We start from the raw sequence: 25538 nt of genomic DNA on the forward strand, positions 1-25538 counted from the left end.
ATTTGATTAGATAAATATGGGGGGGAATGTTATGCTTTAGTAGCTAACGTTTCTCACGTCCCCTCTGCGCATAACGTCATCAACGACAAGAGGTGTTTGTTCTGGATCCTGCTTGGGAGAGAAAGATCCCGCGCGCCCTGACATCCAAATTAACAAGGTAAATACAACCCAAGTTGCGTACTGTTGAGTTTTAGAGTTGCAAATAATACGTGTTTTCAGTAAAGAAACTCCCAAGTCAGCTTAATGTTAGGTCTCTGTGCTTCGTTGTTACATGGTCGCCATGCATGCCATGTCTATATGCGGCGCCAACACATACTGACTGGCTAGCTGGCTAGCACAGTAGCACAGTCTCAGGAGCGAGTCTCTGACGGCGGCCTACTTAGCTGTCTCTGACTTGACTAGCTGGTTCTGTCTGTTTTAGGTGTGGGGCATTACGCCAGGCACCCTTTCCATGACAATTAAGTGTAATGTTGAATTTAAGTTAATTGGGGCAATCATATTGACAATGAGTTGCATTGCCTGGCTTGTCACACGCTAAAAGTAACTGGCTAGCTAGCTAGCAGCTTAGCGTATGTGAAAGGGTGACTGATGATAATGGCGCACACTCTCGTCGTCTCGAGACCTGTGTTTTGGGGTTAAATTATGTAGTGCTGCCTACATTCGTAAACAATATTAGCTTGATGTTGTGTAGGTAACGGACTGTTGATGGTCTTAATGTTACTAAACAGATCACTAGTTTGCACGCTAATTACAGTTTGTTGTGTTGGTTGGGTGATGCGACGGAGTAGCTACTTCCGATTCTGCTCTTTTTGCGGATTTGTTGGCGGATAAGTGGTATTCATAATTGTCGTTACGCATGCCGGAACCGTAATGCCTCTTCCAGTGGTGGTAGTGTTATGAATTTGTAGTAGCACCAAATAGCTTAGCTGTAAATGGTTAGGGTTTACAAGATAAATAAGTAGGAATTAACTGTATTTAAATTGATCATTGCAGTCTCGACGAAGGAAAATAGATTTCCGTCTTCTATAACAGATCATACGACGAGGTTACTACTTTGACATTTTGCGTAAGATTAACGTTAGTCTAACATTGAGGACCCTGCGCGCTTCGACTGTACTGTACTGGCTAACTAGTTTGCCCCTGCATTGGCCTACCTTCACAAGTCATTTAGCTATCCAAATGTTTGTCAGGATATAATATGTAATATAGAAATTGATTAGTCAAACTGTCAATTGAATTGTTGTAAAATGTTTGATAAGCAGCTAGCTTTACGTAGCCAGTGGAATGTGCTAGGAATTGGTCAGACGGCTAGCTTTTGAGCTGTTCCAAGTCGCCATTTTGTGCTAGCAGAGGTAGCTAATATAGAGAGCAACTTTCACCACAAATATGAGAGGCTACAAGCAAACGACACAGGTTATTTCTTATGTAATGGTCTGACATGAATAAAGGAACATTCTACAGTGTAACTATCATGCAGATGAGACTTGCGATGTCAACTCAAGACAGTCTTTAGAGTCGCTGTATGTGGCAGTAGTAGGCTAGTAGTATTTCATATATATCCCCCATTCACTGAGGCACAAATCAACGCATTGTACAGCTGCTATTATGTCCATGTCTGATGATTGTATGTGTCATTACCACAGCCAATTTGTTATAAATACATATTTTAAAGTATGCTGTTAAAGATTAGACGTTTCGTGTCACCATGATAATCTCGATATCCTTCACCTTTCATCTAGCTCAGCCAATGTGAAACCTCTGTTCAGTGACGTATATAGGTAGTTTCTGGTACAAAGTGCATTAGATAGCAATTTTGAATACAAATGGGGGCGTGCAAACACAGCCTTGAAACTATGAGGGGGTGAGCTTTTGCAGGTTACTCTGACCTGAGAAACACTAGCAAAACCAGCTGACCAGTGGCTTGTATTTTGGGTACAATGTATGCTGCTGTAAAACATCACCCCCTATCTGGGAATTTTGGGGGTATTAAGCTTTTTAATTTCTCACTTTCTTGGTAATTTAGTGTTGTGTAACCTTTGTGGAAAAGGTCTGCACTGTCTTTTCTTGCTTTACAAATCAATAGTCAATGTTCCATGGCATCTTCATCCGTATCCCACTTGTGGATTATGTCGGAATGGAGAGGAATGACAACAGGGACAGTTGAATCAATTGTATTGCTTAAATCAATGTTATGAAATTAGACAAAAAGCAACATTTCCTAATTTTAGTTTACTTTTTCTACAAGCCTTACATACCTACCTTACTGATTGTATCAATTGTGTCCACACCAGAACATGTGTCCCTAGTACTTGTATCTGTGAAGATGTTTGTTTACCTCCACTCCCCCCACTGTCCTTCTCCTAGGTGTGTATAGGTAATCTGTTAGCTGGGATACTTCTCTGGAACAGGTGACACCAGCGACTAACTCCCTGGAGAAAGTTGGAGATGAAATGCACTCTCTTGTGAGTCGCCACACAGGGATACAAAAATGTAAGTCGTAAGCTCGCTCATTGTTACATCAATAATGTAGCCTTTACTGTACACGGATCACATGCTGACAGAATGATTTATGCAAATTCTGCCAGTAAACCAGCACTGTAATCATGCATACCACATTTGGACAGAATGTTAATTAAAAGTCTCTTAAGATACTGTCAGTCAATGAGTTAATCTTTTCTTTTTGGTGGGTGTCACTGTTTAGAATTGTAAAAAGTAAGACTGTCCGTAAACTAAGTCATGCTGTTAGTATTTGTTTTGAATATTGAAAAATCAGATCTCTAATGTCGTACCATGTGTGATTTATTTTGTACAATAATTAATAATGTATGTGATTATGAAATGAGCGTATTGACTCATGACATGGAAGACATGTTTTATTCAAACACTGGGATCCTCTTAAGGACTGCATCCCTTCTCGTATGCTTCTTCCCCCTATGCGCTAACTCACTGCCACCTATACACGTACTACACACAGGACTAACTCACTGCCACCTATACACGTACTACACACAGGACTAACTCACTGCCACCTATACACGTACTACACACAGGACTAACTCACTGCCACCTATACACGTACTACACACAGGACTAACTCACTGCCACCTATACACGTACTACACACAGGACTAACTCACTGCCACCTATACACGTACTACACACAGGACTAACTCACTGCCACCTATATACGTACTACACACAGGACAAACTCACTGCCACCTATACACGTACTACACAGGACTAAATCACTGCCACCTATACACGTACTACACAGGACTAAATCACTGCCACCTATACGCGTACTACACAGGACTAAGTCACTGCCACCTATACACGTACTACACACAGGACGAACCAATCGCCCGCTCCCTCTCCTATGCCCTGGGTCCCTGTTGGTTGTGGCTGTTCAGATTTCCCAGATGATTAATAGACTCTGAAGGTGCTTCCTTGCCGAGTCTCATCATGTCGAACTCTGCTGCTTCTCCTTGTGACCCAACCCCCATCCCTGCCGTGCTGCAGGCAAACCCTCCCCTCTCCCTTTCCCCCTTTCCTCCACTGAGTGTTGCTCTCCTCTCCCCCCCGCCCTCAAACGGCAGGGCCGTCGCCTTAGCCTCACCCGCTTCACTGTAGATTGGAGCTTTGTCACTCTGGCAGCTGCTGTATTGTCTGTGGGAGCGGTGGATATGGCACGTGGGCAGACGAGGGGGCTGCCTGGGACGGCGTCTTGCTGCCGTAAAGAAGGGGTCCTCCTGGGTTTGTGTGTGTGAAATCAGAGAGCGTACATCTTTCACTGCCCTCCCAACAGGGGTTTAGAGATCAGGGCTGTGCATTCACTCTCCTGCCATGGGGGGGGGGGGGGGGGGGGGGGGGGGGGACATCTAAGAGATTGGAATATGGTCTTTGGATGGACCTTGACTTCATCCGCTGTGTGTGTGTGTTGGAAGGGATAGATATTCTCATCTCCAGGTTGTTGTACAGATTTGGGCTCTGCCCCCTCCCCAACCCCAAATTTCCCAACTTTGTTTATAATTTTTCTGTATGACAGTAAGTGGACAAGCAGGAGATTGAATGTGTGTGTGGGGAAGGTGGGTTGAGAGTCGTAGATGCTTAAGAATTTGAAATCTGTTTATGGAATTGTCAGCCCCCTGTTTTCCTTTTTAACTGGCATCATCCTCGCAATTTAGACCTTTTTAATATGTCGAACTATGGTTGGCATTAACTGTGTAGAAGGTCTCTTGAACGGCACATCTACTGACCAAAGTATAATCACATTAAGTTTTCACGAACTTGACTGACCTGCAGTTCACAAAATACAGAAATGTGACAACTTAAATAAATGCATTAGGCCCTGATTTATGGATCCAACCGTAAAGATCACAAATAGATTTTATTTTTAGCTCATGAAACCTTGGACCTACACCTTTTTTTGTTGTTGTATTTTGTATGTTGCGTTTACGTTTTTGATCAGCATCAATTCTGATTGGTTGTGAGCACGTCAGGTAAACGAGTTCCCCCAGACACCAATAGCGTCCTTATTCTCCCTCCTTGATACCCCTGCGTTAACTACAGTACCTCACTACATGAGCACTTGGGTGGTCTTTCTTTCTCTCTCGCTCTTTCTTCTTCTGTCCCCTTTCTACTCTCTCTTCCCCCACTTAACCACTGTTCCTTACTAACACTTTCTTTCACGCGCTCTCCTTTTTTAAACAGAATCTCCCTGGTCGCATCTCCACCGCCGTGTTGTCTGAAAGATGTTACGCGACCTGATTAGTGTTGTTTCAATGAGTCATGATGACTTGAATTGTTTTTGTTAACAGATGGCTGAGCATGGGGTGGGAGAGAAACGAGGAGAAAATACATGGGCTCTCCCACCGATGCGCGCACACAGATAGCAATACGTTATCGGATATTATTTACCCTGGTGTGTCCCACTCATCCTCTGCTCCGCCAATCATTTTCTGGTAATGCCTTCCCTCTCTCCCTGTTGGTGTACAAAAAAAAACCCAGCTTGCAGCTTTTGTATTGGTGTTGTCTAGACATGTGTGAATGTGAGGGCAGCATGGGAGCGGAGAGCAGATAAGGGAGCACTTGATTTGGTGGGGGGAGGCGTGCACAAGATCGGTCTAAGGGGAGAGGAGCGAGTGGGGGAGGGGTAGGGCATGCAGGGTGAAACAGAGAGGGAGGAGGGGGTGCAAAAGGTGTATGGGAGAGGGAGGAAGGAATGGAAAGCAAGGGACCTCAAGCAATTGATGGGGGGGGGGGGGAGTGGGAGGGGTGGAGGGAGGGAGGGGTGGAGTGAGCGTGGGAGAGGGAGGGGTGTGTGGGCTGAGACTCGGCTGAATGAGGAAGCAGCCAGAGCCATTTTCACTGTTGAGTAACTGCACGCTGCTACGTATGCCTACTGGAGACGGAGCGAGAGAAAGAAAGTGCTTCGCGTGAATTTTTTACCCGAGCCGTGTCGTCTCCCTTCCTCTCCCGCTCGCTCGCTCGCTCTCCTGCTGCTGCTGCTGCTGCCTGTGAGTGGGGGGAGGCCAGCCTGGGGAGGACACACAATGGGCCGAAGAGCCTGTGGCAACTGGGCGGTTATGCTGCTGAGAGGGGGAGGGGGAAGAGAGAAGACCGGCACACACAGCTAACACAGCCTGCCGGCTGCAGGCCTCTACAGCCTCTCCTCTCTCAGGCTGAAACCACTCGGCTCTGAGGCTGCTTTCTGGGGCCTTTTCTGGAATAATTGACCTGGATCATGGACACATATTTGCTGGCCTAGATGGATTTTGGGGAATATATCTGATTTTGGAGCCTTGAGAACAGATCCCTCTTGGGATTTTGGACGAGAAAAAGAAAGGAAGGAGACCTAACTGCTCTCAGATCATATTCATTCTTTTTCTGTTTTGGTTTCTGTTAAAAGGAAGGCATAAATGGATTACAAGATGCATGCCAAATCGAATGATTTGCTGGATTTTCAAAAACTGGATGCCCTATTGGAAAAAATTGCACATTATTCAGTCTCTGTGAAAAGGTAAATTTTGTTAATACAGAAAGTGTATATATTCGTTTTTCTTCTATTCACATTTGATCAAATACAACCTATACTAATCTTAATACTAAATCCATGTAAGGAAAATCAAAAGGCATTTCTTGAAACTAGCCAAGCAATATTTAACAGAAACTGGGTGAAGGCTCCAGTTAAGTCACAAAGCGGGTTCAGAGACAAAAGCAAACATTAAGCAAGTATTTGCATTTCTAGTCAGAAGATCATGTTGAATTCAAAGTTTCAGATTTGAGTGGTTTAAGGACTGCATTGTTAACCAGTATTCTGCCAAAAGCCCAGAGTGACCAGCCTCCCGGTGAGAGAGGGGGGTGTGTGGAGGGGGAAGGGAGATTCAAGAAGCGGTAGGGGGGGGGGGGGGTGTATTTGTTGTGGCAGTGGGCTAGTTTTTGGAAACCTCTCCTAATTCCTGGCAGGGCTTAGTAAATTGGCTGAAGGTTGAGAGAGAGGTCTTTTATTGCTCATGGTTGCGTCTGTTCACAAGTTAAGAAACGGCCCCGTTCAGTGACTCACCGTTCTATGAGTCAAGAGCTTGTCACCTCACTTTAATCACTATAATGTACATTGAAAATAATAATGTTAATAATAGTCTTGCCACTTGCCAGCTTTTACTCTGAGGGGAATTACACCATTTTGATTCAACCCATTTTGTGCCTCCCGAAGTTTTGCAATAACACGGAAACGTCACCGGAGCATCTGCTCCTCAGTAGAGTCCAGTACGGGAGGAGATTATGGAGTTATGGAATAGGTTTTCCACATGGCTGTGTGACCTCTTGACCCAGGGCAGCCTCGATAACGCAGGTGTGACACCAGATTGTTGACTCGTGTCCACGTAGCCCGGGTCCAGCCCCCCACCCCACCCAAGACGGAATGTATTTTCACTCGAGGAGCCGGGACAGCCTGGACTTTGGGCTCTGGCGTAGTTTACAGCCCCTGTAGCCTGCTGATGTGTTCTTCATCCCCAGGGTGAGCGTGCGTCCACGTGGGCGCGACTGGGGGGAGTGAGCGTGGGCTGACCGGAAGTAGCCATGTGGTGCAGCTGTGGGACATGCCAGCCTCCACTGACACACATACTCAAGATGTCTCCGGTGGTTCGGGTTAAGGGGTCGCTGTCTCCGACAGCAGTATTTGCAGTGATTTAAAGGAGCGCCCCCCCCCTCAAACGTCCAACTGACCCGCAGAAATGTCCTGCAGAAATGTCCGACAGTTGCCTAACCTCTGCTCGTTAACCACAAAAAAGAGAAGCAGTGACCATAGAGTGCATATTTCGAATGGATAAATTTTCGTGGGAGTGTTATTGTCTATTGATAGTCTCAGAGGGCACTGCTCCCTTGTGAGAGAGGGGGGGACAGGGTGAAAGAGGAGAGGTAAGAGATGGATGAGCCTTGTTGGTGGAGTTGCATTAAACATTTATGCGTTTTCTTTCAGGCGCACGACAACAACAAAAAACGACCTGTCCAATGTTTTTGACCAGGGGCTGAGTGTGATTCTTAGACCATTTTGTCTGAATCCTCCCACTGAACATAAATGATTAATTGTTTACTTTCAGGAGGGACTCAGCCATTTTGTTACAGGACCCCCCACCCCCCACACACACACCCCGCCCCTTTTTCCCTTCATGTACGACAGTAATCCTGAGGCTGCCGGCACTACCAGATATTCTACTCATTCGTAACCAGAGCCACTTCCTCCCCTTCAAACATTCCACAGCAGTCTTGCTGCAATGATCTATGTTCAGGCCAAAAGTCAAGTGTTCTTCCAGAGAAGAGGGGTGTGTTGGACATGCCCTTACAGGACGTATGGATTCACCTCTGTTAGTATCCTTGTGGGTCCAGGGAACTGTAAATTGGGGGATTGCCTCTGAACAGCGCACATGGCCGTCCCTAATGGAAGAAGTTGTCATACCTGTTCCCTGGTGCCCATTGTTGGTTTTCTACACATTAAATCATGGCTGCAGACCCCTAGTGAGAGATCAGCCGAAACCCGTGACTTCATAGGGCTCATGTCTCAAGTCAATTTACATCCTGATTGGATTGTCTTTGAAGTGAACATGTCCATTGTCCCAGTGAAAATGGGTCTTGCCCAAGTTAAACTCATCCCCACTTTAAAAGTGTTAGGGCGACAGTTTCACAAAAGGTATCAGTGCAGAGGATGAGAGAGGGCATTCTTCGCCTGGTTAATCTTGTTTGCCTCGTCTTGTCAGGCTATTTGGGTCCAGGGGTTGATGTGTAAACAAATAAGTGACTAAACCCAACAGAGGCTAAAAAGTGAAACGAGGCTTGCCATGACAACATGCATGTTTTGATAGCAACTGTAACTGAGTCGCTGGCTGTTGTGGACCATCTGGCCCGGCTGTCTGTCTGTGTGTAGAAACACTGCAGCCCAGCTGGAGCAGGCTTTTCCTGCGTCTACGACCAGTCACTGTGGAGACCCGGGATTGTCCCCATCTGCTGGACCCACCCCTGGTGCCAGTTCTCCAGCCATCTGCACTGTTCCTGGCCTGCCAAAGGGAGCTACGTCTAAGGGCCTGTCTTAGACCAGGCTCCCCTGTGCTTTCTGGCCCTGTTGGGCCACCATTGACTTGTTTTTTTACAGACCACACACGCAGTCAGGTTAGGTACCAGACACATCGGAATGATTTTCCTCTGACGTCATCCCTTGTGTTGGTCAGCATGTCATATTCGGTCTGAGAACAGGGGAGTGATCATGTGTACTCGGAACTGCTTCCTGCTTCTCCCAGAGTGACTCATCAAGAATGCTGTTAGTCAGAGATCCGCGAGGCTATGTATGTCCTCAAGCCGTATCGGTGTGTGTTTAGCATTTTAAGGAATATTTTCTAGTGTTTTTTTCCGAAGCCCTCCTGATCAATAATATTTCAGTTTTGGAATGCACGCCTTGTTCCCTTTGCCTATTTTTAGCGTAGACGTTCTAGAGCAGCGTGTGGCCTTGGGCAGTGTACTATCTTAGCTGTCTTTGTGCTCTGCTGTGAACACAGTGTCCCAGTGTGGAGAGGAGGTTTTTTTAATACTGCCTGATGATGGTCAACATTTGCTTAATAAAACTCCCAACCCAATTAAAAAACCTCCATATCAGATTCAGTGCTGTGTCTAGGGGTGGAAACAAACCGCAACACAGACGTTGCTAACCCCAAGACTTGTAACCGAACCAATACACCCATCTCCGTTACGGCTGAGCACGTTCGTGAATGTTTTTGTTTTTTTCCTTCTTCTTCCTCTCTTCCGGGGGGGGGGGATGAGGGGGAAGGAGCCTGCCTGATTTCCACAACGAGAAATCCACCTGGGGTGTTTGATCTCCGTGGATAGCATGTGCCCGATGGTATAGCATGGTTGTCATTTTGACCCCTACGAGACTTGTCCCAAAGGGGGTGACCATCCGTTGGCCAATGATTGAGACTTCTTTGGCCGGGTGCTGCCTCGCGCGCCATACCAGGACACGGCCTGCTCTTCTTTTAATGGGGGGGGGGGGGGGGGGTCTTCTGCCACGGACCTGTCGTCAATTTCAACCAACCTCTGACACACACACACACACACACACACACACACACACCAAAGCACTGAATAATACATGACGTGCCATGTTTGGATGTCAGGAAGCTGCACCTCATGCCTTGTTCCGCTGTAGCCGTGCGCGATACAGTTGGTTTCGTAACGGCGCTCACAGACTGGAGGAGGCCAGTGCGCTTAGCTAACAGGTGTGATTTTAAAGAGGATGGTTATGAATACTTCAGCCATCGTTTTATTCAAGTCATGAAAGCAGCACAAGAGAGTGTGGTTGGGGGGGGGGCATGGTGTCTAAAGTGGGTGTATGATTAATAACAGTGGTGATTATAGTCTAATTGCGACCTGAGTGTAACGGTGTTGAGCGTGACGATGATTAACGGCTGCTGATGCGATGTCAGGAAGTGGGCGAGAGACCCCTCACGTCTGTGCTCCTCTCTCCCTCTCCACACAGAGAGCCCAGCGAGGAGTGCAATGGGATCAGCGGTGCTCTCTCCGTGGAGTCCGCGCCGGGCTCGAGACTGAACTGGTGTCCCGCGACCGCCCCTGCCCCGGCCCCTGCTCCGAACCCCGCTCCGGCCCTGGCGCTAGCGCCCCACCACCTCGCCAGCATGGGAGACGGCCTGGACGCAGCGCAGATGTCGGGCCCCAGCAGCGGCAGCAGCCAGGGGCAGCCCTTCAGCCAGCAGCCCCCCAGCTCCCTCAACCCCCTGCCCCCTGCGCTCATCAACCCCAACAGGCCCAAGCGCCAGACCAATCAGCTGCAGTACCTGCTTAAGGTGGTGCTGAAGTCCTTGTGGAAGCACCAGTTCTCTTGGCCCTTCCAGGCGCCTGTGGATGCAGTCAAGCTCAACCTGCCTGTAAGTGGCTAGCTGGCCATTGTACTATGATGGGGGATGAACAACAGTGGTTGGGTTATAAAAAAAAATATATATTGTATTTGTGCTTACCTATGTTGTTGGTATGGGTGTTTGTCATCATAGCAATATTTCTTTTTTCAGGACTACTACAAGATTATCAAGTGTCCTATGGACATGGGAACAATCAAGAAGCGACTTGAGACCAGTTACTACTGGAATGCCCAAGAATGTATTCAAGACTTCAATACCATGTTTACCAACTGCTACATATACAACAAGGTATGCACTGCACTCCATAGTCAAATGGATATCAAGGTGTTTTTCTACTCGGATCTTTCCAGGATCTACAAGATGTGTAGAATTGGGGCACACCGGTGGTTGACCGTTTAACCCTCGTGCTGCCTTCGGGTCACATGACCCAAAGGTTCATAACGAACCATCGTTGTGTTTACCCAATTTTACCCAATACAAAAACAAATAAAAATAACTTTCTTTTAGTTAAAAGAAAATGCTTCAATTTGTTTTTGTATGAGGTAAATTTGTCGCAATACGAAGGTGGGTCACAATGACTGATGGGTCAGAATGACCCGAAGATAACACAAGGGTTAAGAGCGTGTACCACTAAGGCAAAAAGATTGTGTTATTACGAAAATATTCTGGCAGGTCTTTGAAGTGTAGATTATAATCAATGGAATACTGAAATTTGAGACTTATTTTAAGATTATTTGTGGTTTGGTTTAACAGTTTTTGTATATTCCTGATATTCACCTACCTCACCATTTGTAATTTTTAAGCCTTTCTGGATTTTAGTCTTCTACTTTGGATATTGCGTTGTGGAGTTAAGTTTTGTACAGTATCAAACCAAGCATTTGGGGGTGAAGTAAATTCATAGTGAATGTAGTGTGTGTTTGAACATTGCATCAACCTTTTTTTTGTTGAAAGGATTGATCTTCTATTAGAACTGACACCAGTTTATAATGCAATATGCCTTTGTGACTAGAGATGGGTGAAGGGATCTGAATGGTCTAACTTTTGACTTTGGACCGCATGATCTCACTGTTTACTTTGTATATATTGTAAAAAACAACCGGCCAAATGTGTGGTGATGGCCATCTTGTACACAAGTAATGACATAACCCGTGTACCCAGGTGCAGCCATGACCAGTGTTTGTCTCCCCCTGCAGCCTGGAGATGACATCGTCTTAATGGCCGAGGCTCTGGAGAAGATGTTTCTCCAGAAGATCACCGAGATGCCCCAGGAGGAGACTGAGATCACGGTCATGACGGGCAAGGGACGCGGCCGGGGCCGGCGAGAGGGAGGTGGGCCTCAACTCTGCTGTGCCTGACAGCTCTGCCATCCTTTAGGATCCACGACTTGCAAACATTCCATGTAGTTTAAATATTTTACACACACACACACACACACTCTATAAACGTGCTCATCTTTCTGTGTCTGTTTCCTGCCCAGGTTTGAACTTGAAACCAGGGCCCATGTCCGACTCTCCGTCCACGACTCCCCAAACCCGTGGCCTGGCCAGCCTTTCCCCAGGGCCACAGACCAGAGGACCAGGGCAGGGCCCGCCTTCTCTACCTCCCCAGCCCACCATGCAGGCCCTGCCCTCCCGCGTGCCCCCTACGCTACCACCTAGTCATGCACCGCAGCTGGGAGCCCCCTACTCCCTGGGCCCGTCTGACTGCACTCCCCAAGCCCCCATCATGACCTCCGTGCCTCCCCCCACCCAGACCACCCTGCCCCCCCTGTTGATCCAGAGCGCTGCCCCCATCATACAGAACCCCGTGCCCATGCCTAAAGTAAGTCTGACTGCGAGGGGGCCTGGGATGCTTTTGATAGCCACACACCGACCAGCGGGTGGATCTTATGGCATCTGATCTAAATCTGATCTTTCTCTCTCTGCCTCCCACCCGCGACCCCTGTGTTTCCTCTCTGCCCCTCTCTGTCGTACCTTTCCCCCTCTCACCACCTTCCAGCAGAGAAAGAGCCAGAAGAGGAAAGCAGACACGACGACCCCCACGGCAAACGACCAGCTGAGCGAGTCGTCTCCCGCCGAGTCCAAGTCTGGCAAGACGTTGCCACGGCGAGAGAGCGCCCGGCCCAACAAGCTGATAAAGAAGGAAGCGCCCGACTCCCAGCATCACATGGGCATGAGCCTGGGCCTGGGCCTTGGGCTGGGGTTGGGGATGGGCGCCGGGGCGGTGGGAGGCCACAGCCCCAAGCAGCAGGAGCAGCTGCGCTACTGTGCGGGCCTCGTGAGGGAGATGCTCTCCAAGAAGCACACTGCGTACGCCTGGCCCTTCTATAAGCCAGTGGACGTTCACGCGCTGGGACTACACGACTACCACGACATCATCAAACACCCCATGGACCTAAGCACTATCAAGGTGTGTCATTGGCGCTGTCGGTTGAAGGGTTGTCATTTTATTTTGTGTAGGGAGTCGGGTGGCTGAGTGGTTAGGAAATCGGGCTAGTAATCTGAAGGTTGCCAGTTCGGTTCCTGGCCGTGACAAATGACGTTGTGTCCCTGGGCAAGGCACTTCACCCTACTTGCCTCGGGGAGAATGTCCCTGTACTTTCTGTAAGTCGCTCTGGATAAGAGCGTCTGCTAAATGACTAAATGTAAAAGTGTATGTTTTGACATGCAGTTCGTGAGGTGAAGGTGGGGTACTGTTGCTGGTTGGTAATAGTACTGCTGTGTCTTGTAGGCCAAGCTGGAAAACAGGCAATATCGGGAGGCCCAGGAGTTTGCTTCCGATGTACGGTTAATGTTCTCCAACTGTTACAAGTATAATCCACCAGACCACGAGGTGGTAGCCATGGCACGCAAGTTACAGGTAAAACGCCGAGCAGACACATGGCCATAAGCAGCCTACCTATTTATGTCTACTGAAATGACACTCTGGTTGCCGTTGTCCTAACCCCAGGCTGTTTTCCCCTCACGTGTGCCAGGATGTGTTTGAGATGCGCTTTGCCAAGATGCCGGACGAGCCTCAAGAAATGTTGGCCTCCGCTCCAATACCGGTCCTTCACCCCGCCCCCATCAAGCCCCAGCCACCGATGGGCCCCGCCTCCTCGTCCGACAGCTCCAGTGACTCGTCGTCCGAGTCGGATTCCTTCACGGACGACTCGGAGGAGGAGAGGGCCCAGAGGCTGGCGGAGCTCCAGGAGCAGGTGAGGAGGAGGAATGAGGAGGAGGAATGAGGAGGAGGAATGAGGAGAGCTAGCGCATGTTTCCGCTGTCCCATTTGAGTGGTTCTCTGCCACCCCTGCCCCTGTGACCACTGGTTTGTGCTCTCTTTCTCTCACTTTCTCTCTGGCTCTCTCTCTGTCTCTCTCTCTCTCTCTCTGGCGCTCTCTCTCTGGCCCTCTCCCTCTTGCAGCTGAAGGCTGTCCACGAGCAGCTCGCCGCGCTCTCCCAGCCACAAGCCAGCAAACCAAAGAGGAAGGAGAAGGAGAAAAAGGAGAAGAAGAAAGACAAGCACAAAAAGAAAGGAGGCATGCCGACTCTGGTGGACGAGATCCAGGAGCCTCTGCCGGCGCTGCAGCTCCCTAAGAAGACCAAGAACCACAACAACAACAAGGATCTCCTGCCCAAGAAGCCCAAGAGGCCCAGGTAGGTCACTCAACCCCCCCCCACCACCACCACACTGTAGGGCTACGCACTTGGCACAAGACACATTTTCACCTCAAAAGTTAACCGCGTAAAAAACCTCTGTCCTGTTTTGCACCCCCCCAGCAGTAAGAAGGAAGGGGTGAAGAACAACCGGTTGCTAGCCCCCCAGGCGGGGGGGCCCCCTACCCTGCAGCCCGTGCCTGGCCTGGAGCCCGAGGAGGACCTGGGGGAGTGCAAGCCCATGTCCTACGAGGAGAAGCGTCAGCTCAGCCTGGACATCAACAAGCTCCCCGGGGACAAGCTGGGCCGCGTGGTGCACATCATCCAGTCCCGGGAACCCTCGCTGAAGAACTCGAACCCGGACGAGATCGAGATCGACTTTGAGACGCTCAAGCCCTCCACGCTCCGGGAGCTGGAGCGATACGTGTCGTCCTGCCTCCGCAAGAAGAAGAAGGCTCCCGGTGAGTAGCGCTTCCGTCGGAGCATTCTCAAGTCCTTGCTGGTTCGCATGGCTTGTCACTGTGTATTAGAGACCTAGGGGTCAGTCACCTTGTGCCTGTGGGGTTTTTGACAGTGTTGTATGTTCCGCAGTGGTCGAGAAAACCATGGAGGCCCTGACCGCCGCTAAAAAGCCGGGCTCGTCTTCGGACAGCAGCGACTCCAGCTCCTCCGACAGCGACGACTCTGAGATAGGTGAGACCACTCCTCCATACTCCAGGATACTTTTGTGGGGGGGGTGAAGGTCTTGGAAGTAGACTTCAATGTGTTTTGTTCCCCCCCCCCACCCCCCCCAATCCCAGGCATGGTGCCCAAACTGAAGAAGAAAGCCCAGGCCACCAAGGAAGGGAAGAAGCCCCATGTGAACACCATGGGTGGGGGTCCTTTGGGCTCCCACCCCCAGGTCCCCATGCTCCAGCCCAGCCTCCAGATCAAGCAGCAGCCGCAGCCGCCGCAGCAGCAGCAGCACCCTCCCGCTCTGGCCGCCTTCATGCCCCCGCAGGTGACCGCTCTGGAGTCCTCCCAGATCCTGGAGAACAGCTTCGACTCCCTGCCTCACTTCGGCCAGCCGCTCATGCACCTGCCCCACCACGCCGGCAACTCCTCGTCGCCGGCCCCGCCTCACCTCAACGCCCATTCCGCCGGAGGCCCCGTCTCCCCGGAAACCCACCCCTTCCTCAACCAGCACCCCATCCTCACCTCCCCAGGTAGGCCTTTTCTCTCGAGGAATTACTTTTTTTTTTTTTTATTGGGATGCCTGAGATGAGGCAGGTCTGTTTTGCGTTAGTCAAAATCATGTCATGGAATTTAATTGCCGGTGTGATAATTGTGTTAATAATTGTGCTAATTGTGTTTTTCTCCCCTTTCCCTGCTGTAGCCTTACACAACGCGCTACCCCAGCAGCCCTCTCGCCCCAGCAACAGAGCAGCACCTCTACCCCCCAAACCTCCCCAGCAAACAGGACCCCCGCAGGCCCAGCCAAGCGTGCAGCAGCAGCAACAACAACAACAGCAACAACAACAGCAGCAGCAGCAGCAGCAACATCATCAACACCCCCAGCTCCAGGCCCAGCAGCCCCCCCCGCCCCAGCACCACCTCCCCGCCAACATCCTCCACCCCTCCCAGCCCCTGCGCCAACGCCCTCTGTCCCCTCCCACGCTGACCCCCCAGAGCCTGCTGTCGTCCCAGCCCCCGCAGATGCTGCTGGAGGATGACGAGGAGCCCGTGCCCTCCCTCCCCCTCAGCCAGGTCCAGCTGTACCTCCAGCAGCTCCAGCAGGGCCGCCAGGCCCAGCAGCCAGCCCAGCTCATGCAGTCTCTCCAGGCCCGCCAGCAGCAGCAGCAGGCAGGCCAGGCCCCGCTCCTGCAGACTGTCCAGGTCCAGTCCCAGCTCTCCTCCCAGGCCTCCCTGCCTCCGCCGCCGCTGTCAGTCCAGACGCAGGCTCAGAGCGCCCCCTCCCACCAGCCCCAGCAGCCCCCACAGATGCCCCCTCACCAGTCCCGCCACATGCTGCACACGCAGCAGCAGCAGATGGGCTACGCCCAGGGCCCGGTCCAGACCGCTCAGCCACAGCCCGCTCAACACAAGGTGTCCATGCCCCCCACGAAAGCACAGCCCGTCGCCCAGCAGCAGCAGCAACAGCAGCATCCCTCCCCTCGCCAGCTCAAGCCTGACCCCTATAACACGGGTGAGTTCCAGAGGACGGTCTGCTATGAGAGCCCCGTGTTGCGCTTGTGATCTGTGGTTAGACCCGTGTCCTAACAGCCTCCTCCCTGTGCTCCGACAGGCCACCTGAGAGAGAACCCCTCCCCTCTCATGATGCATTCCCCCCAGCTGCCCCAGTATCCTCCTGTAGCCCACCCGTCTCCTCCTCACAACCTGCAGCCCAAGAAGGTGAGCGGGGCCTCGCCGTGAAGGCCAAAATAAGGCCTGGGGGGTGGGGTGTGTGGTTGAAGAAAGTGTGTAAGTGCTGCTGTGTGTGTGTGTGTGTGTGTGTGGCTGAGGAGCAGTGTGTGTGTAACGGCCGCCGTGTGTTTTGAACAGCGAGCGCCTCCGGCCCACAGCGGGTTGAAGGAGGAGAAGCTGCCCCCGTCGCCAGTGATGCGGGGAGAGCCCTTCAACCCTGCTATGAGACCAGACCCTCACAAGCACCCGGACAACAAACCCACACTACCAGGTCACAGCCAGCAAAGTGAGTAAACACACACACACATAACCGTGCCCCACCCCCCCAACGGCACCCCCCGCCCCCCCCCCCCCCCCCCCCACCTGGAAGGTCAAGTAAAAAACTAAAATCTTTATTTTTTATATAGCGACCGATCACAAAATAAGTCATTTAAGGTTACCTTTCCTATAAAAGTAGTCTATAGCTTGATCTTTTATTAAACAAACTAAATGGCCTTATGTTATTTATCTTATGTACACGACGGCATGTCATTTCTGTCTCTACATGGTCGTCGCCCCCCCGCGCTGCTACCCCCCCCCCCCCCCCCCCCCTTCAAAGCTGTAAACCTAGGGGAAACACTGCACTATTACCTGCATGTACACACTGGTACGTTGAAGTGTGTGTGTTTTATAGGCCAGGTTCTGAGACTGTGTGTGTGTGTGTAGATGTGAAGTCCATGGACAGCTCCAGGCCTGTGATCCGCTCCTCTGAGCACAGTGGGCCGCCCCCCTCCCTGCAGGACAAGGACAAGTTCAAGCAAGAGTTCAAGCAAGAGTCCAAGGCTCCCGCCGCCCCCAAAAAGGTACAGGTAAGTTGTCCCCCCCACGTCCCCCTGGGACCATTTGAAGTCCACGACGCAACATCAGCACCGTTAGACGACGGGAAGCCGAACCGAGAGGTCCGCTTCACACACCCACCCCCATCTGTCCTGTCCAGGATGTGAAGCTGAAGAACATGGGCTCCTGGGCCAGCCTGGCGCAGAAGTCCACCTCGGCCCCCTCGTCGGCGGTCAAGTCGTCGAGCGACAGCTTCGAGCAGTTCCGCCGGGCCGCCCGGGAGAAGGAGGAGAGGGAGAAGGCCCTGAAGGCCCAGGCCGAGCAGGCGGAGAAGGAGCGACTCCGCCGAGAGCAGGAGAAGCTACGGTGAGCCCCGCCGGCATCCCAGAAGGGAAGCTCAGAGAGAGAGAGGGAGAGAGGACAAGAGAGAAAGAGAGAGAGAGAGAGGGATGAGGGTCTTCATATCCTGAGGTGTGTCATATGACATGTTTTGCTTGTGTGTGTCCCTCAGGGGGCGTGATGAGGAGGAGGTTCTGGAGCCTCCCAGGAGGGTGCACGAGGAGCCTCGCCGACGGCTGGAGCAGCAGCAGCAGCAGCACGTCCAGGCCCCTCAGCAGCAGCCGCAGCAGCCGCAGGCGCCGCCCCAGATCCAGCCCCAGCCCGCGGCTGTCCAACAGCCCCCCCAGGCCCCCACGCCGCCTCAGCCCTCAGCCCAGAGCGCCCTGGACCAGCAGAGGGAGCTAGCGCGTCGCAGGGAGCAGGAGAGGAGGAGGAGGGAAGCGGTAAGGGTTTTCTGGAAACTCTGGGGGAAATGGGAGTTTTGGCGGTGGGAGGACCCCAGACTTGTAATTCTGTGGTCTGTCGTTGGGCCTTTTTTGGGCGGAGTTATTATGCCGTCTGAATCATTTGGATCTCTCCTCTCTCCACAGATGGCAGCAACCATTGACATGAATTTCCAAAGTGACTTAATGGCTATCTTTGAGGAGAACCTGTTCTAAGGAGGGAGAGGAAGAGGAACCAACGGCAAAAAGGACACAAACTTGAGCCGTGGCGGACCTTTTAACGATAGAGGGGATTGAGAAGCTATAGGATATGACGGTTCCTTCAGAGACTCGACGCGAGCAGCTGAACCAGCCTGGACTGCAGAGGGCTGGAGGACAGGGGGGGGCTGCCGCTCTGAGACAGCCTCGGTGGGACGGGCGGACATGGCTAACGGGGGGACGCTTACATTGTGTCAGGGGTCATTTCCAGGGGATCTGACCCTGTTTGCCTGCGACCGAGAGGGGAAAAGGACTCCTGGCGTCCGGCTTGTGTCACACGTGGACACGAAAGGAGAAACTTATCATGTAAATGAAAGGCATCGATACACAATAATGTAATGCTCTGATAATGTGCTGATGGTCTGCGCTGAACTGTTCAGAAACTGCCAGATGTCTTCTTTTTTTTTTTTTTAGTTGGTTAAGAATACTAGTCTTTTATGTTGTATGTTTTGTTTGTTAGAGCAGAACACATGCAAGAAACTGGTGTGGTCAGGTGGGGGTAAACTTCCATATATATTGTGTATTTTTCTCAGCAGAGATTGTACAGCTTGCCTTACACCTTTTTCCTATACTCACACACACACACACACACACACACCCACCCACACACACACGTGTGTTGTTGGCTATATCACTTTCCCTTGCCTGAACATATGAACAAATCAATAACAGTTAGTCAGGAGGAGGAGACTTTGTTTAGGCAGACTTTTTCATTATGTAGGATCTACTGTAAAAGAAGTATTTTCTTATACTACAATTACTGTTCATTCATGTTTGAACCCCCTCATCGATACTCCCCCCACCGACGTCTATGCCAAACAACCATTACTTTATGCTGAATTCCTAGTCCTTAAATGCTTCTTTTAACATGTTTTTAATATATTACGCCCCCCCCCCCCTCTTCAATTTCAGTCCTTCACAAAACGTGTATTAGAAAAGGATAAATATAATATATGCATTCATTATTCCAGCAAGTGTTTATCCCAAACGGAACCATTGACAATTTATTTTCTGCATCTGCTTATCTGAATGGGGGGGGGGGGGGGGGGGGGTAGAATCTCATCAGTAGAGAGGGAACAGTCCAGCGGTTTCTGAGTTTTGCTTTAATATGATTTTTACAATAAATGTATTACATCTGTATTTGTTTTACTTCTGAACATGACATTGATGACGTTAGTGTCCTTCACAGCTGGTACACATTTACACTACTGAACAAATTAGTTTGATGAGAAACTGAGTTGCTCCTTATCCTTTTCACTTGTATTGACCTGAAATTTTGCAGTGCTCAGATCTAACCATACGGTTTGGCTTTGTGCCAGTTCCTCTTTTTGAGGAATCTACTCTAAGGAAGGTGGTAGGAGAGTTTAACCACAGACATTAGTGAACAACTTCATTTGGCTCTTAACAAAAGAGAAGCTTATTTCAATTTAATTTCAGATAATGCAGAGAGCTGAGACCTGATAAGCTCTCAACTAGTCTTTGCATGAGTCTTGTTCACATTTTTATTGCAAGTTGACAGAAGACACACTGTTGGCAATACATAATATAATAATCACAAAAAAATTTAAGTAAAAAAAAAAAAACGAAAAAAACTTTGAAAAAACTAAAACAGCTCTGATTTATATCATTGTTCTTGTTCAATTCTAGTGGATGTGAGTTCTAATTCTGTTATCTTGAGTGTGTAAGGGGGGCTAAGGCTCAACGTGAAATCTGGCCATGCCCACTTGAGCTCTCTTATGGTGTTTTCTCCAGTGCCTGTATTGTATTGCGATTCTAGTTGGCTTATATTACACTTGGGGTGGGTGGGAGGGAAATGGGTGGTGTAATATTTGAAGGGGGTGGGGGGGGGGAGATTTTGGGAGAGCTTGTGTAGAAAGGCAAAAAGGAAAGTTGGCATTTTATATTTTACCCATTATCAATATTCAGGTTTAAATCTAGTTTTAGCTGGACTTCTATGATGAGTGTACACTTGACAACTACTTTTTCAGTTTGTTCAATCAGTAAGTTTTAGGTAGACATGTTTTCAGTGTTGCCACGTTAGCATTTGAGTGTCAGTCTAGACCTTTGTGTGAATAGTTGGATGAATGTGAGAGTGTTGATATATGATTTTAGTTTGTGGCGCAGGGAGGCATGTGACACATTTTAGAACAGCATTCTATCGGGATGAAAATACACAAATTGCTTCAAGAGAAAGTGTTTCTCTGCTTAAGTCACCTTTTTCTATTACAATGAAGTCCACCATATATGAATATATATAATTTTTATTGTTAGACTGGTTTTGAAAAGGTAAAGAAACTTTTCATTCCTTATAAGCCTTTAATATTTTTTTTTTCTCCATGATATTCGTTGGACGTCATGTGCCATAGATATGGATTCTACAGAGAATGTGCTGACTGGAGAGTTTGCTTTATTCAGGTATTTTGTGTTCCATTCGTTATGTTTTGGGTTTGTGTTCAACATTTTCCTCGATTATCGTTTGGTATGTGAGTGGTCTATCGAGGTCTATGATTCAATCTGTTATGATCATGGAAGAAACTCATCTCTTTTATAGAAAATAAAAAATAAATGAAAAATGTTGGTATTGATTCATTTCATTTTGAGACAAATTTTGTTCCTAACCAAGCAATGTATTGATTTGTATCTCCAAGTGTGACAGGTGATGGTGCCGTGCTAAACCAATGATGGGGCATCTAGTCATGAACACACCGCTAGTGTTGTCATCACAGGATACAATCTGACGGGTACAGTTTGTAACACTGTCAATCAAGGATGCGCATCAGAGGACTGGGAAGTTTAAAAAAATGAAAAATTATAAAAAAGGCCTTACATGCCAAAAAATACTGAACATTCTGCAAACCCTATGACACCATTCATAAAAATCTACAATTCAGGCCTAAATGAATACATTCAGGAATGTCCCTTTTGTTGTTTCTGACCCAACTATGTCGGTCCTGTTTACATTTACACTGTAAGCCTACTTAATTTGTGTGTACCACACTGCCATAATCACTCCTTGCTTGGTGCCACTTTAAAGCTGCTGTAGGTAGCACAAAAATACTAGGAGAAACAGCGTCACGAATGCTTGTTTGAACTTCCGCCCTTTGCTCCAGCTCCAGTTTGAGTAACCAAGAAAAGCCCGCCTTACCTACCGCGATTTGCTGGAACAGGATTGCTGGAACAAAATTGGCTGCAAAGCAGCAGTTGCAAAAGCTGTTTGTGTTGCTAAACAACTCTCACATTAGCCACATAACATGTTTATAGGGGACAAAAAAATGTTTTTACTGAATAAATCTTACCTATTGTAGTCTACCTTTAATCATCTCACTCTGCTACTGGAGGGAAGGACAAAGCACACAGCCCTATGCCAGGAGATCGATGACCCTGAAAGCAATTCCAGTAGTCATTGATGCAGTGAGACCGCCGGAGTTAGTCAACAATGTTGGACCTCCTCCTGGACAAAACTTAACCGTTCTAATTTGTCAGCCTACTCTTCACACACGGATATCCGACTGGCAAACTTACCGGAGCAGAGGACTTGAACATCATAACATTTCTGTATATCAAACTAATGAGATGAGATAATCTACATTTGAGTTTAGATTGTATTTGATTCATAATCTTGAGATATGGCATAAATTTAAGTCCTTGCGAACGCGATAACGTGTCATCATATGTTAGGAATGTTTGTTTAGCAATCGATGTCTAAAATTAGTTAGTTAGTCGACTAATTCATCTCATTATCAATTGACAATTAACCCTATTTACGGTAAATTGGCGTCTTACCTATTTACCGTAAATAGCCTCCTATAGACCTCCCACTGTGACAGCGAGTCAGGGAATGTTTTGGCCAACAGGGGGATTAGACAGGTGTGGCTGAGTGGGTCTTCTATTGTGGTGCACGCGGAGGAAATTTAGGATACATTTGATTATGTATTCGATATTTGAGGTGGACTTTGAGTGAAGTTGATTTTGAAGTGGTAAGTACATTAATCATAGTCTCAATTGCTCCTTTTGTTAACGACGTCTGTTCGGTAATGCTTGCGGTTCTCAATGAAATCCGCGCGGTGCATGTTGATTTATTGCACTAATGTGCTCGTGGTATACCTACATAATATCAAACCCTGCATTTGACGTTTTTGTTTTAAGTAGCCTACCCCTTTCGGTTTTGGAAATGGAATTTCGACTACTATGGAGACGATTTTGTTTAGTCTAGGCTACCAGAAAAGCAACATTGGCAACAGGCATTAGATCGGTTGTAAACAAGATTCTCGCACTCCCTCAAGTGTTCTGACTTGTCAGTGAATTTGCCAGGAGCGTTCAGGTGACCCAAACTGACCTGGCTGTCAACTCTAGAATGTATTGTTGCCTCGTTCGTAAAAAGAAAAGGACAAAGTAATGCCTCATAGACCAGAAACATGGCACAATTGATGGCATTTCCGGGGACAATGTTCAGTGTCATTGTAACTTTATAGCCTCCTAACAAAATGTGATTCATGGAATGAAATTGCAGGTTAATGATTATTAGATTTTCCCCTTAAGGTTTGTAAATAGGTAGATCAGATACGACTTTCAGTTGTAAGGAAATGGCATTAATAAACACTCTTAACAAACACACATTTTTATTCTCTCTAGCAAAAGCAATGGAAATCAATATTTGGAATAGTTGTGACTACAGCCAAAATGTTACCTTTTTCTATGAACTGGTTGGGAAAAAAATCAGTGAAGAATGGACAACTCGTGACTTTGTGGTGATAGGACTGGGCTTGGTGGTGTGTCTCATTGTCATACTCTCCAACATGATGGTGATGACAGCCATCTTCATCAACCAGCGCTTTCACTTCCCAATCTACTTCCTCCTGGGCAACATGGCAGCTGCAGACCTGTTTGCAGGGCTTGCCTACGTCAACCTCATTTTGAACACAGGGCCCTGGACGAGCAGGCTGACCAAGCCCCAGTGGTTTGTCCGTGGAGCCCTTATTGACATCAGTCTGACGGCCTCAGTGGCCAACCTGCTGGCCGTGGCTGTGGAGCGCCACCAGACCATCATCACCATGCAGCTGCACAGCCAGATGAGCAGGCGACGCGTGGTGCTGCTCATCATCTTCATCTGGGCCGTGTCGATCAGCATGGGCCTGGTGCCCTCCATGTTCTGGAACTGCGAGTGTGACCTGGCCGACTGCTCCACCATCGCCCCCCTCTACAGCCGGCGCTTCCTGGTCTTCTGGGCCCTGCTCAACCTGCTCACCTTCTTCATCATGGTGGCCGTGTACGCCCGCATCTTTCTCTACGTGAGGCGGCGAAGCCGGCGTGCCATCCAGAACACCTCCCAGCTGTGGCACAGCCAGACCATCATCAACCTGATGAAGACCATCTCCATGGTGCTGGGTGAGTAGAACGGCAGGAAGAGAGGTTGGACGGCAGCTGTCTCATCTGGTTCAAGTTCCTGTCACTTTTAACGACGTAAGCCAAGCAAAAGGGCAAGGATCGATTACTTAGATATTTTTATTTTTGCAGTAGACAACTGTGGGAGGTCATCTCCAGGTCATCTTGTCGCTGTTCGTGTCTGAGCAAGCCTGTTATCTCACACAGTCACTGTGTTGTAAAGTTCCTAGAACACTGTTACTCAATACTGCATACTTTTTGACTGTGTCACAGACTTGCCAACCAGTAACGATACGAACACCCCATTCTACACATGTATTTGTTGTTTTGCCAAAGATTGTTGCAAATGGTTGTGCTCTTGAGACTCACCAAACTGGTACTCTCTCTACCATTTACGTATTTGTGAACAGGTTTTTCCTACTTTTCAACCCCTATGAACTTGCAAGCTTCAAGAAAGGATGCATTGTTTACAGGAACCGTCTTCCTAAATTCCGTTTTCATTCATATACTTACATACGAGCTTGATGGTTTCTGTAAAGGCGTGTCTGTAATCATTTGTAATCATAAATCCTTGTGTTCACCGAGGCGCTGACGACATTCTCGTTCTCTCCGCAGGAGCGTTTGTTATCTGTTGGACGCCAGGGTTGATGACCCTGTTACTGGATGGGCTAATGGGAAAAGACAGCCATGCCCAGACCTATGAAAAGTACTGTCTGGTCATAGCGGAGTGTAACTCTCTGGTCAACCCAATCATCTATTCTCTCCGGGACGAGGACATGAGGAGGACGTTCAAGAGTATACTGTGCTGGCTTTGCAGGAGGAGATGTGACCAGCAGGGGGAGCCCTCTCCTGAGTTTGAAACAGCACACCTTGAGGTACCATTTTATAAAACGGATCATGAACCGTTTTGTGAATTCCTTCGACTGTTCTTTCACTTGTCCCTTTAGACTAAAACTCAGGTTTTCACTCCTGCATAACTTTAAAAAGCACCTTTTATTCACTCAATATAAACGATCAATACAAAAATGTACAGCGCTTTGTCTTTGTTCCTACAGGATAATAATGGTTGCGCCATGAAAGCAAAGGACAGTGCCAGCTATACTCTAACTGATGCAGACACAGACTATTGACAAGCCCATCTCTGTTGATGGATGGATGATGTCAAAGAATTAATATCCTAAAAGGACCTGTGGCTCATACCATTAACCACTGAATGTATTCATCTGGTACCATCTCTCATGGATGATTGTGCATGCCTGTAAAGTACTGTATTTGCATATTTATTTAAAAAAACACTGTTTTGAGGCATCATTGTTAAGTGTAGACTGATGTAAATATGAATTAACTTTAATGTTGTATTGCCATACGTCATTTAGCCATATCCAGCAATCCAAGTTTGTTTGCTTGTGAAAATCTGACTGCCAGAGTATTACATTATGTAAAATAACATCCAATGGTGCAATTCTCTCCTTTTATTTGTTTAAATGTCACAAGAGCATAAATGTAGTGACTAAAAGCATGGAATTAAAACATGACACCCCCCCTCCAAAACAAGCCCCAGAAAATGAAAATCACACTAATTATTTTATTAGTTTTCTAATAAGGAATACTACAGCTTGTCATATTTTTCCTTTTGTTTTTACTCTTTCTAGAACAATTCTAAATTGAGGTATAAAAGGATTACAGACTCACAAGTCTGAAAAAAGAAGGGTTTATGTACAAGAGAAATGGAGACAGAGGTAGAGAGACAAGAAGTGGTAAATACAAGGGGAAGTGAAGAAGAGGGAAATGCAAAGATACTAATGAAACAAAGTCAGTAACGGGTTACGACAGCATTTGAT

At 48.4% G+C, this 25538-nt stretch overlaps 2 protein-coding genes across 7 annotated transcripts; both read left to right on the plus strand.

Annotated features, from left to right (window-relative positions):
- The first annotated feature begins 105 nt into the window (after positions 1–105).
- brd4 (bromodomain containing 4) lies at positions 106–20095 on the plus strand. Of its 6 annotated transcripts, XM_067232442.1 has the most exons (21): positions 106–157; positions 2365–2490; positions 5909–6019; positions 10022–10427; positions 10569–10706; positions 11612–11747; positions 11896–12239; positions 12417–12827; positions 13149–13277; positions 13393–13614; positions 13824–14056; positions 14180–14517; positions 14648–14749; positions 14857–15261; positions 15432–16241; positions 16341–16447; positions 16598–16745; positions 17165–17307; positions 17436–17641; positions 17787–18057; positions 18205–20095. In XM_067232442.1, the coding sequence occupies exons 3-21, from the start codon at positions 5919–5921 to the stop codon at positions 18271–18273; spliced, it is 4719 nt and encodes a 1572-aa protein (XP_067088543.1). In that variant the 5' UTR covers positions 106–157; positions 2365–2490; positions 5909–5918; the 3' UTR covers positions 18274–20095. The 6 variants fall into 6 exon arrangements, with proteins under 6 accessions (XP_067088543.1, XP_067088548.1, XP_067088544.1 ...); XM_067232447.1 differs by lacking the exon at positions 5909–6019; XM_067232443.1 differs by lacking the exon at positions 106–157 and having other exon boundaries at positions 2268–2490.
- Positions 20096–21684: 1589 nt separating this feature from the next.
- Positions 21685–25146, plus strand: lpar2a (lysophosphatidic acid receptor 2a). The gene is made up of 4 exons (XM_067232557.1): positions 21685–22292; positions 22954–23700; positions 24313–24572; positions 24753–25146. The coding sequence occupies exons 2-4, from the start codon at positions 22956–22958 to the stop codon at positions 24825–24827; spliced, it is 1080 nt and encodes a 359-aa protein (XP_067088658.1). The 5' UTR covers positions 21685–22292; positions 22954–22955; the 3' UTR covers positions 24828–25146.
- Positions 25147–25538: the final 392 nt, after the last annotated feature.

This window comes from Osmerus mordax, chromosome 3, assembly GCF_038355195.1.
Source record: "Osmerus mordax isolate fOsmMor3 chromosome 3, fOsmMor3.pri, whole genome shotgun sequence".
Taxonomy (NCBI): Eukaryota; Metazoa; Chordata; class Actinopteri; order Osmeriformes; family Osmeridae; genus Osmerus; species Osmerus mordax.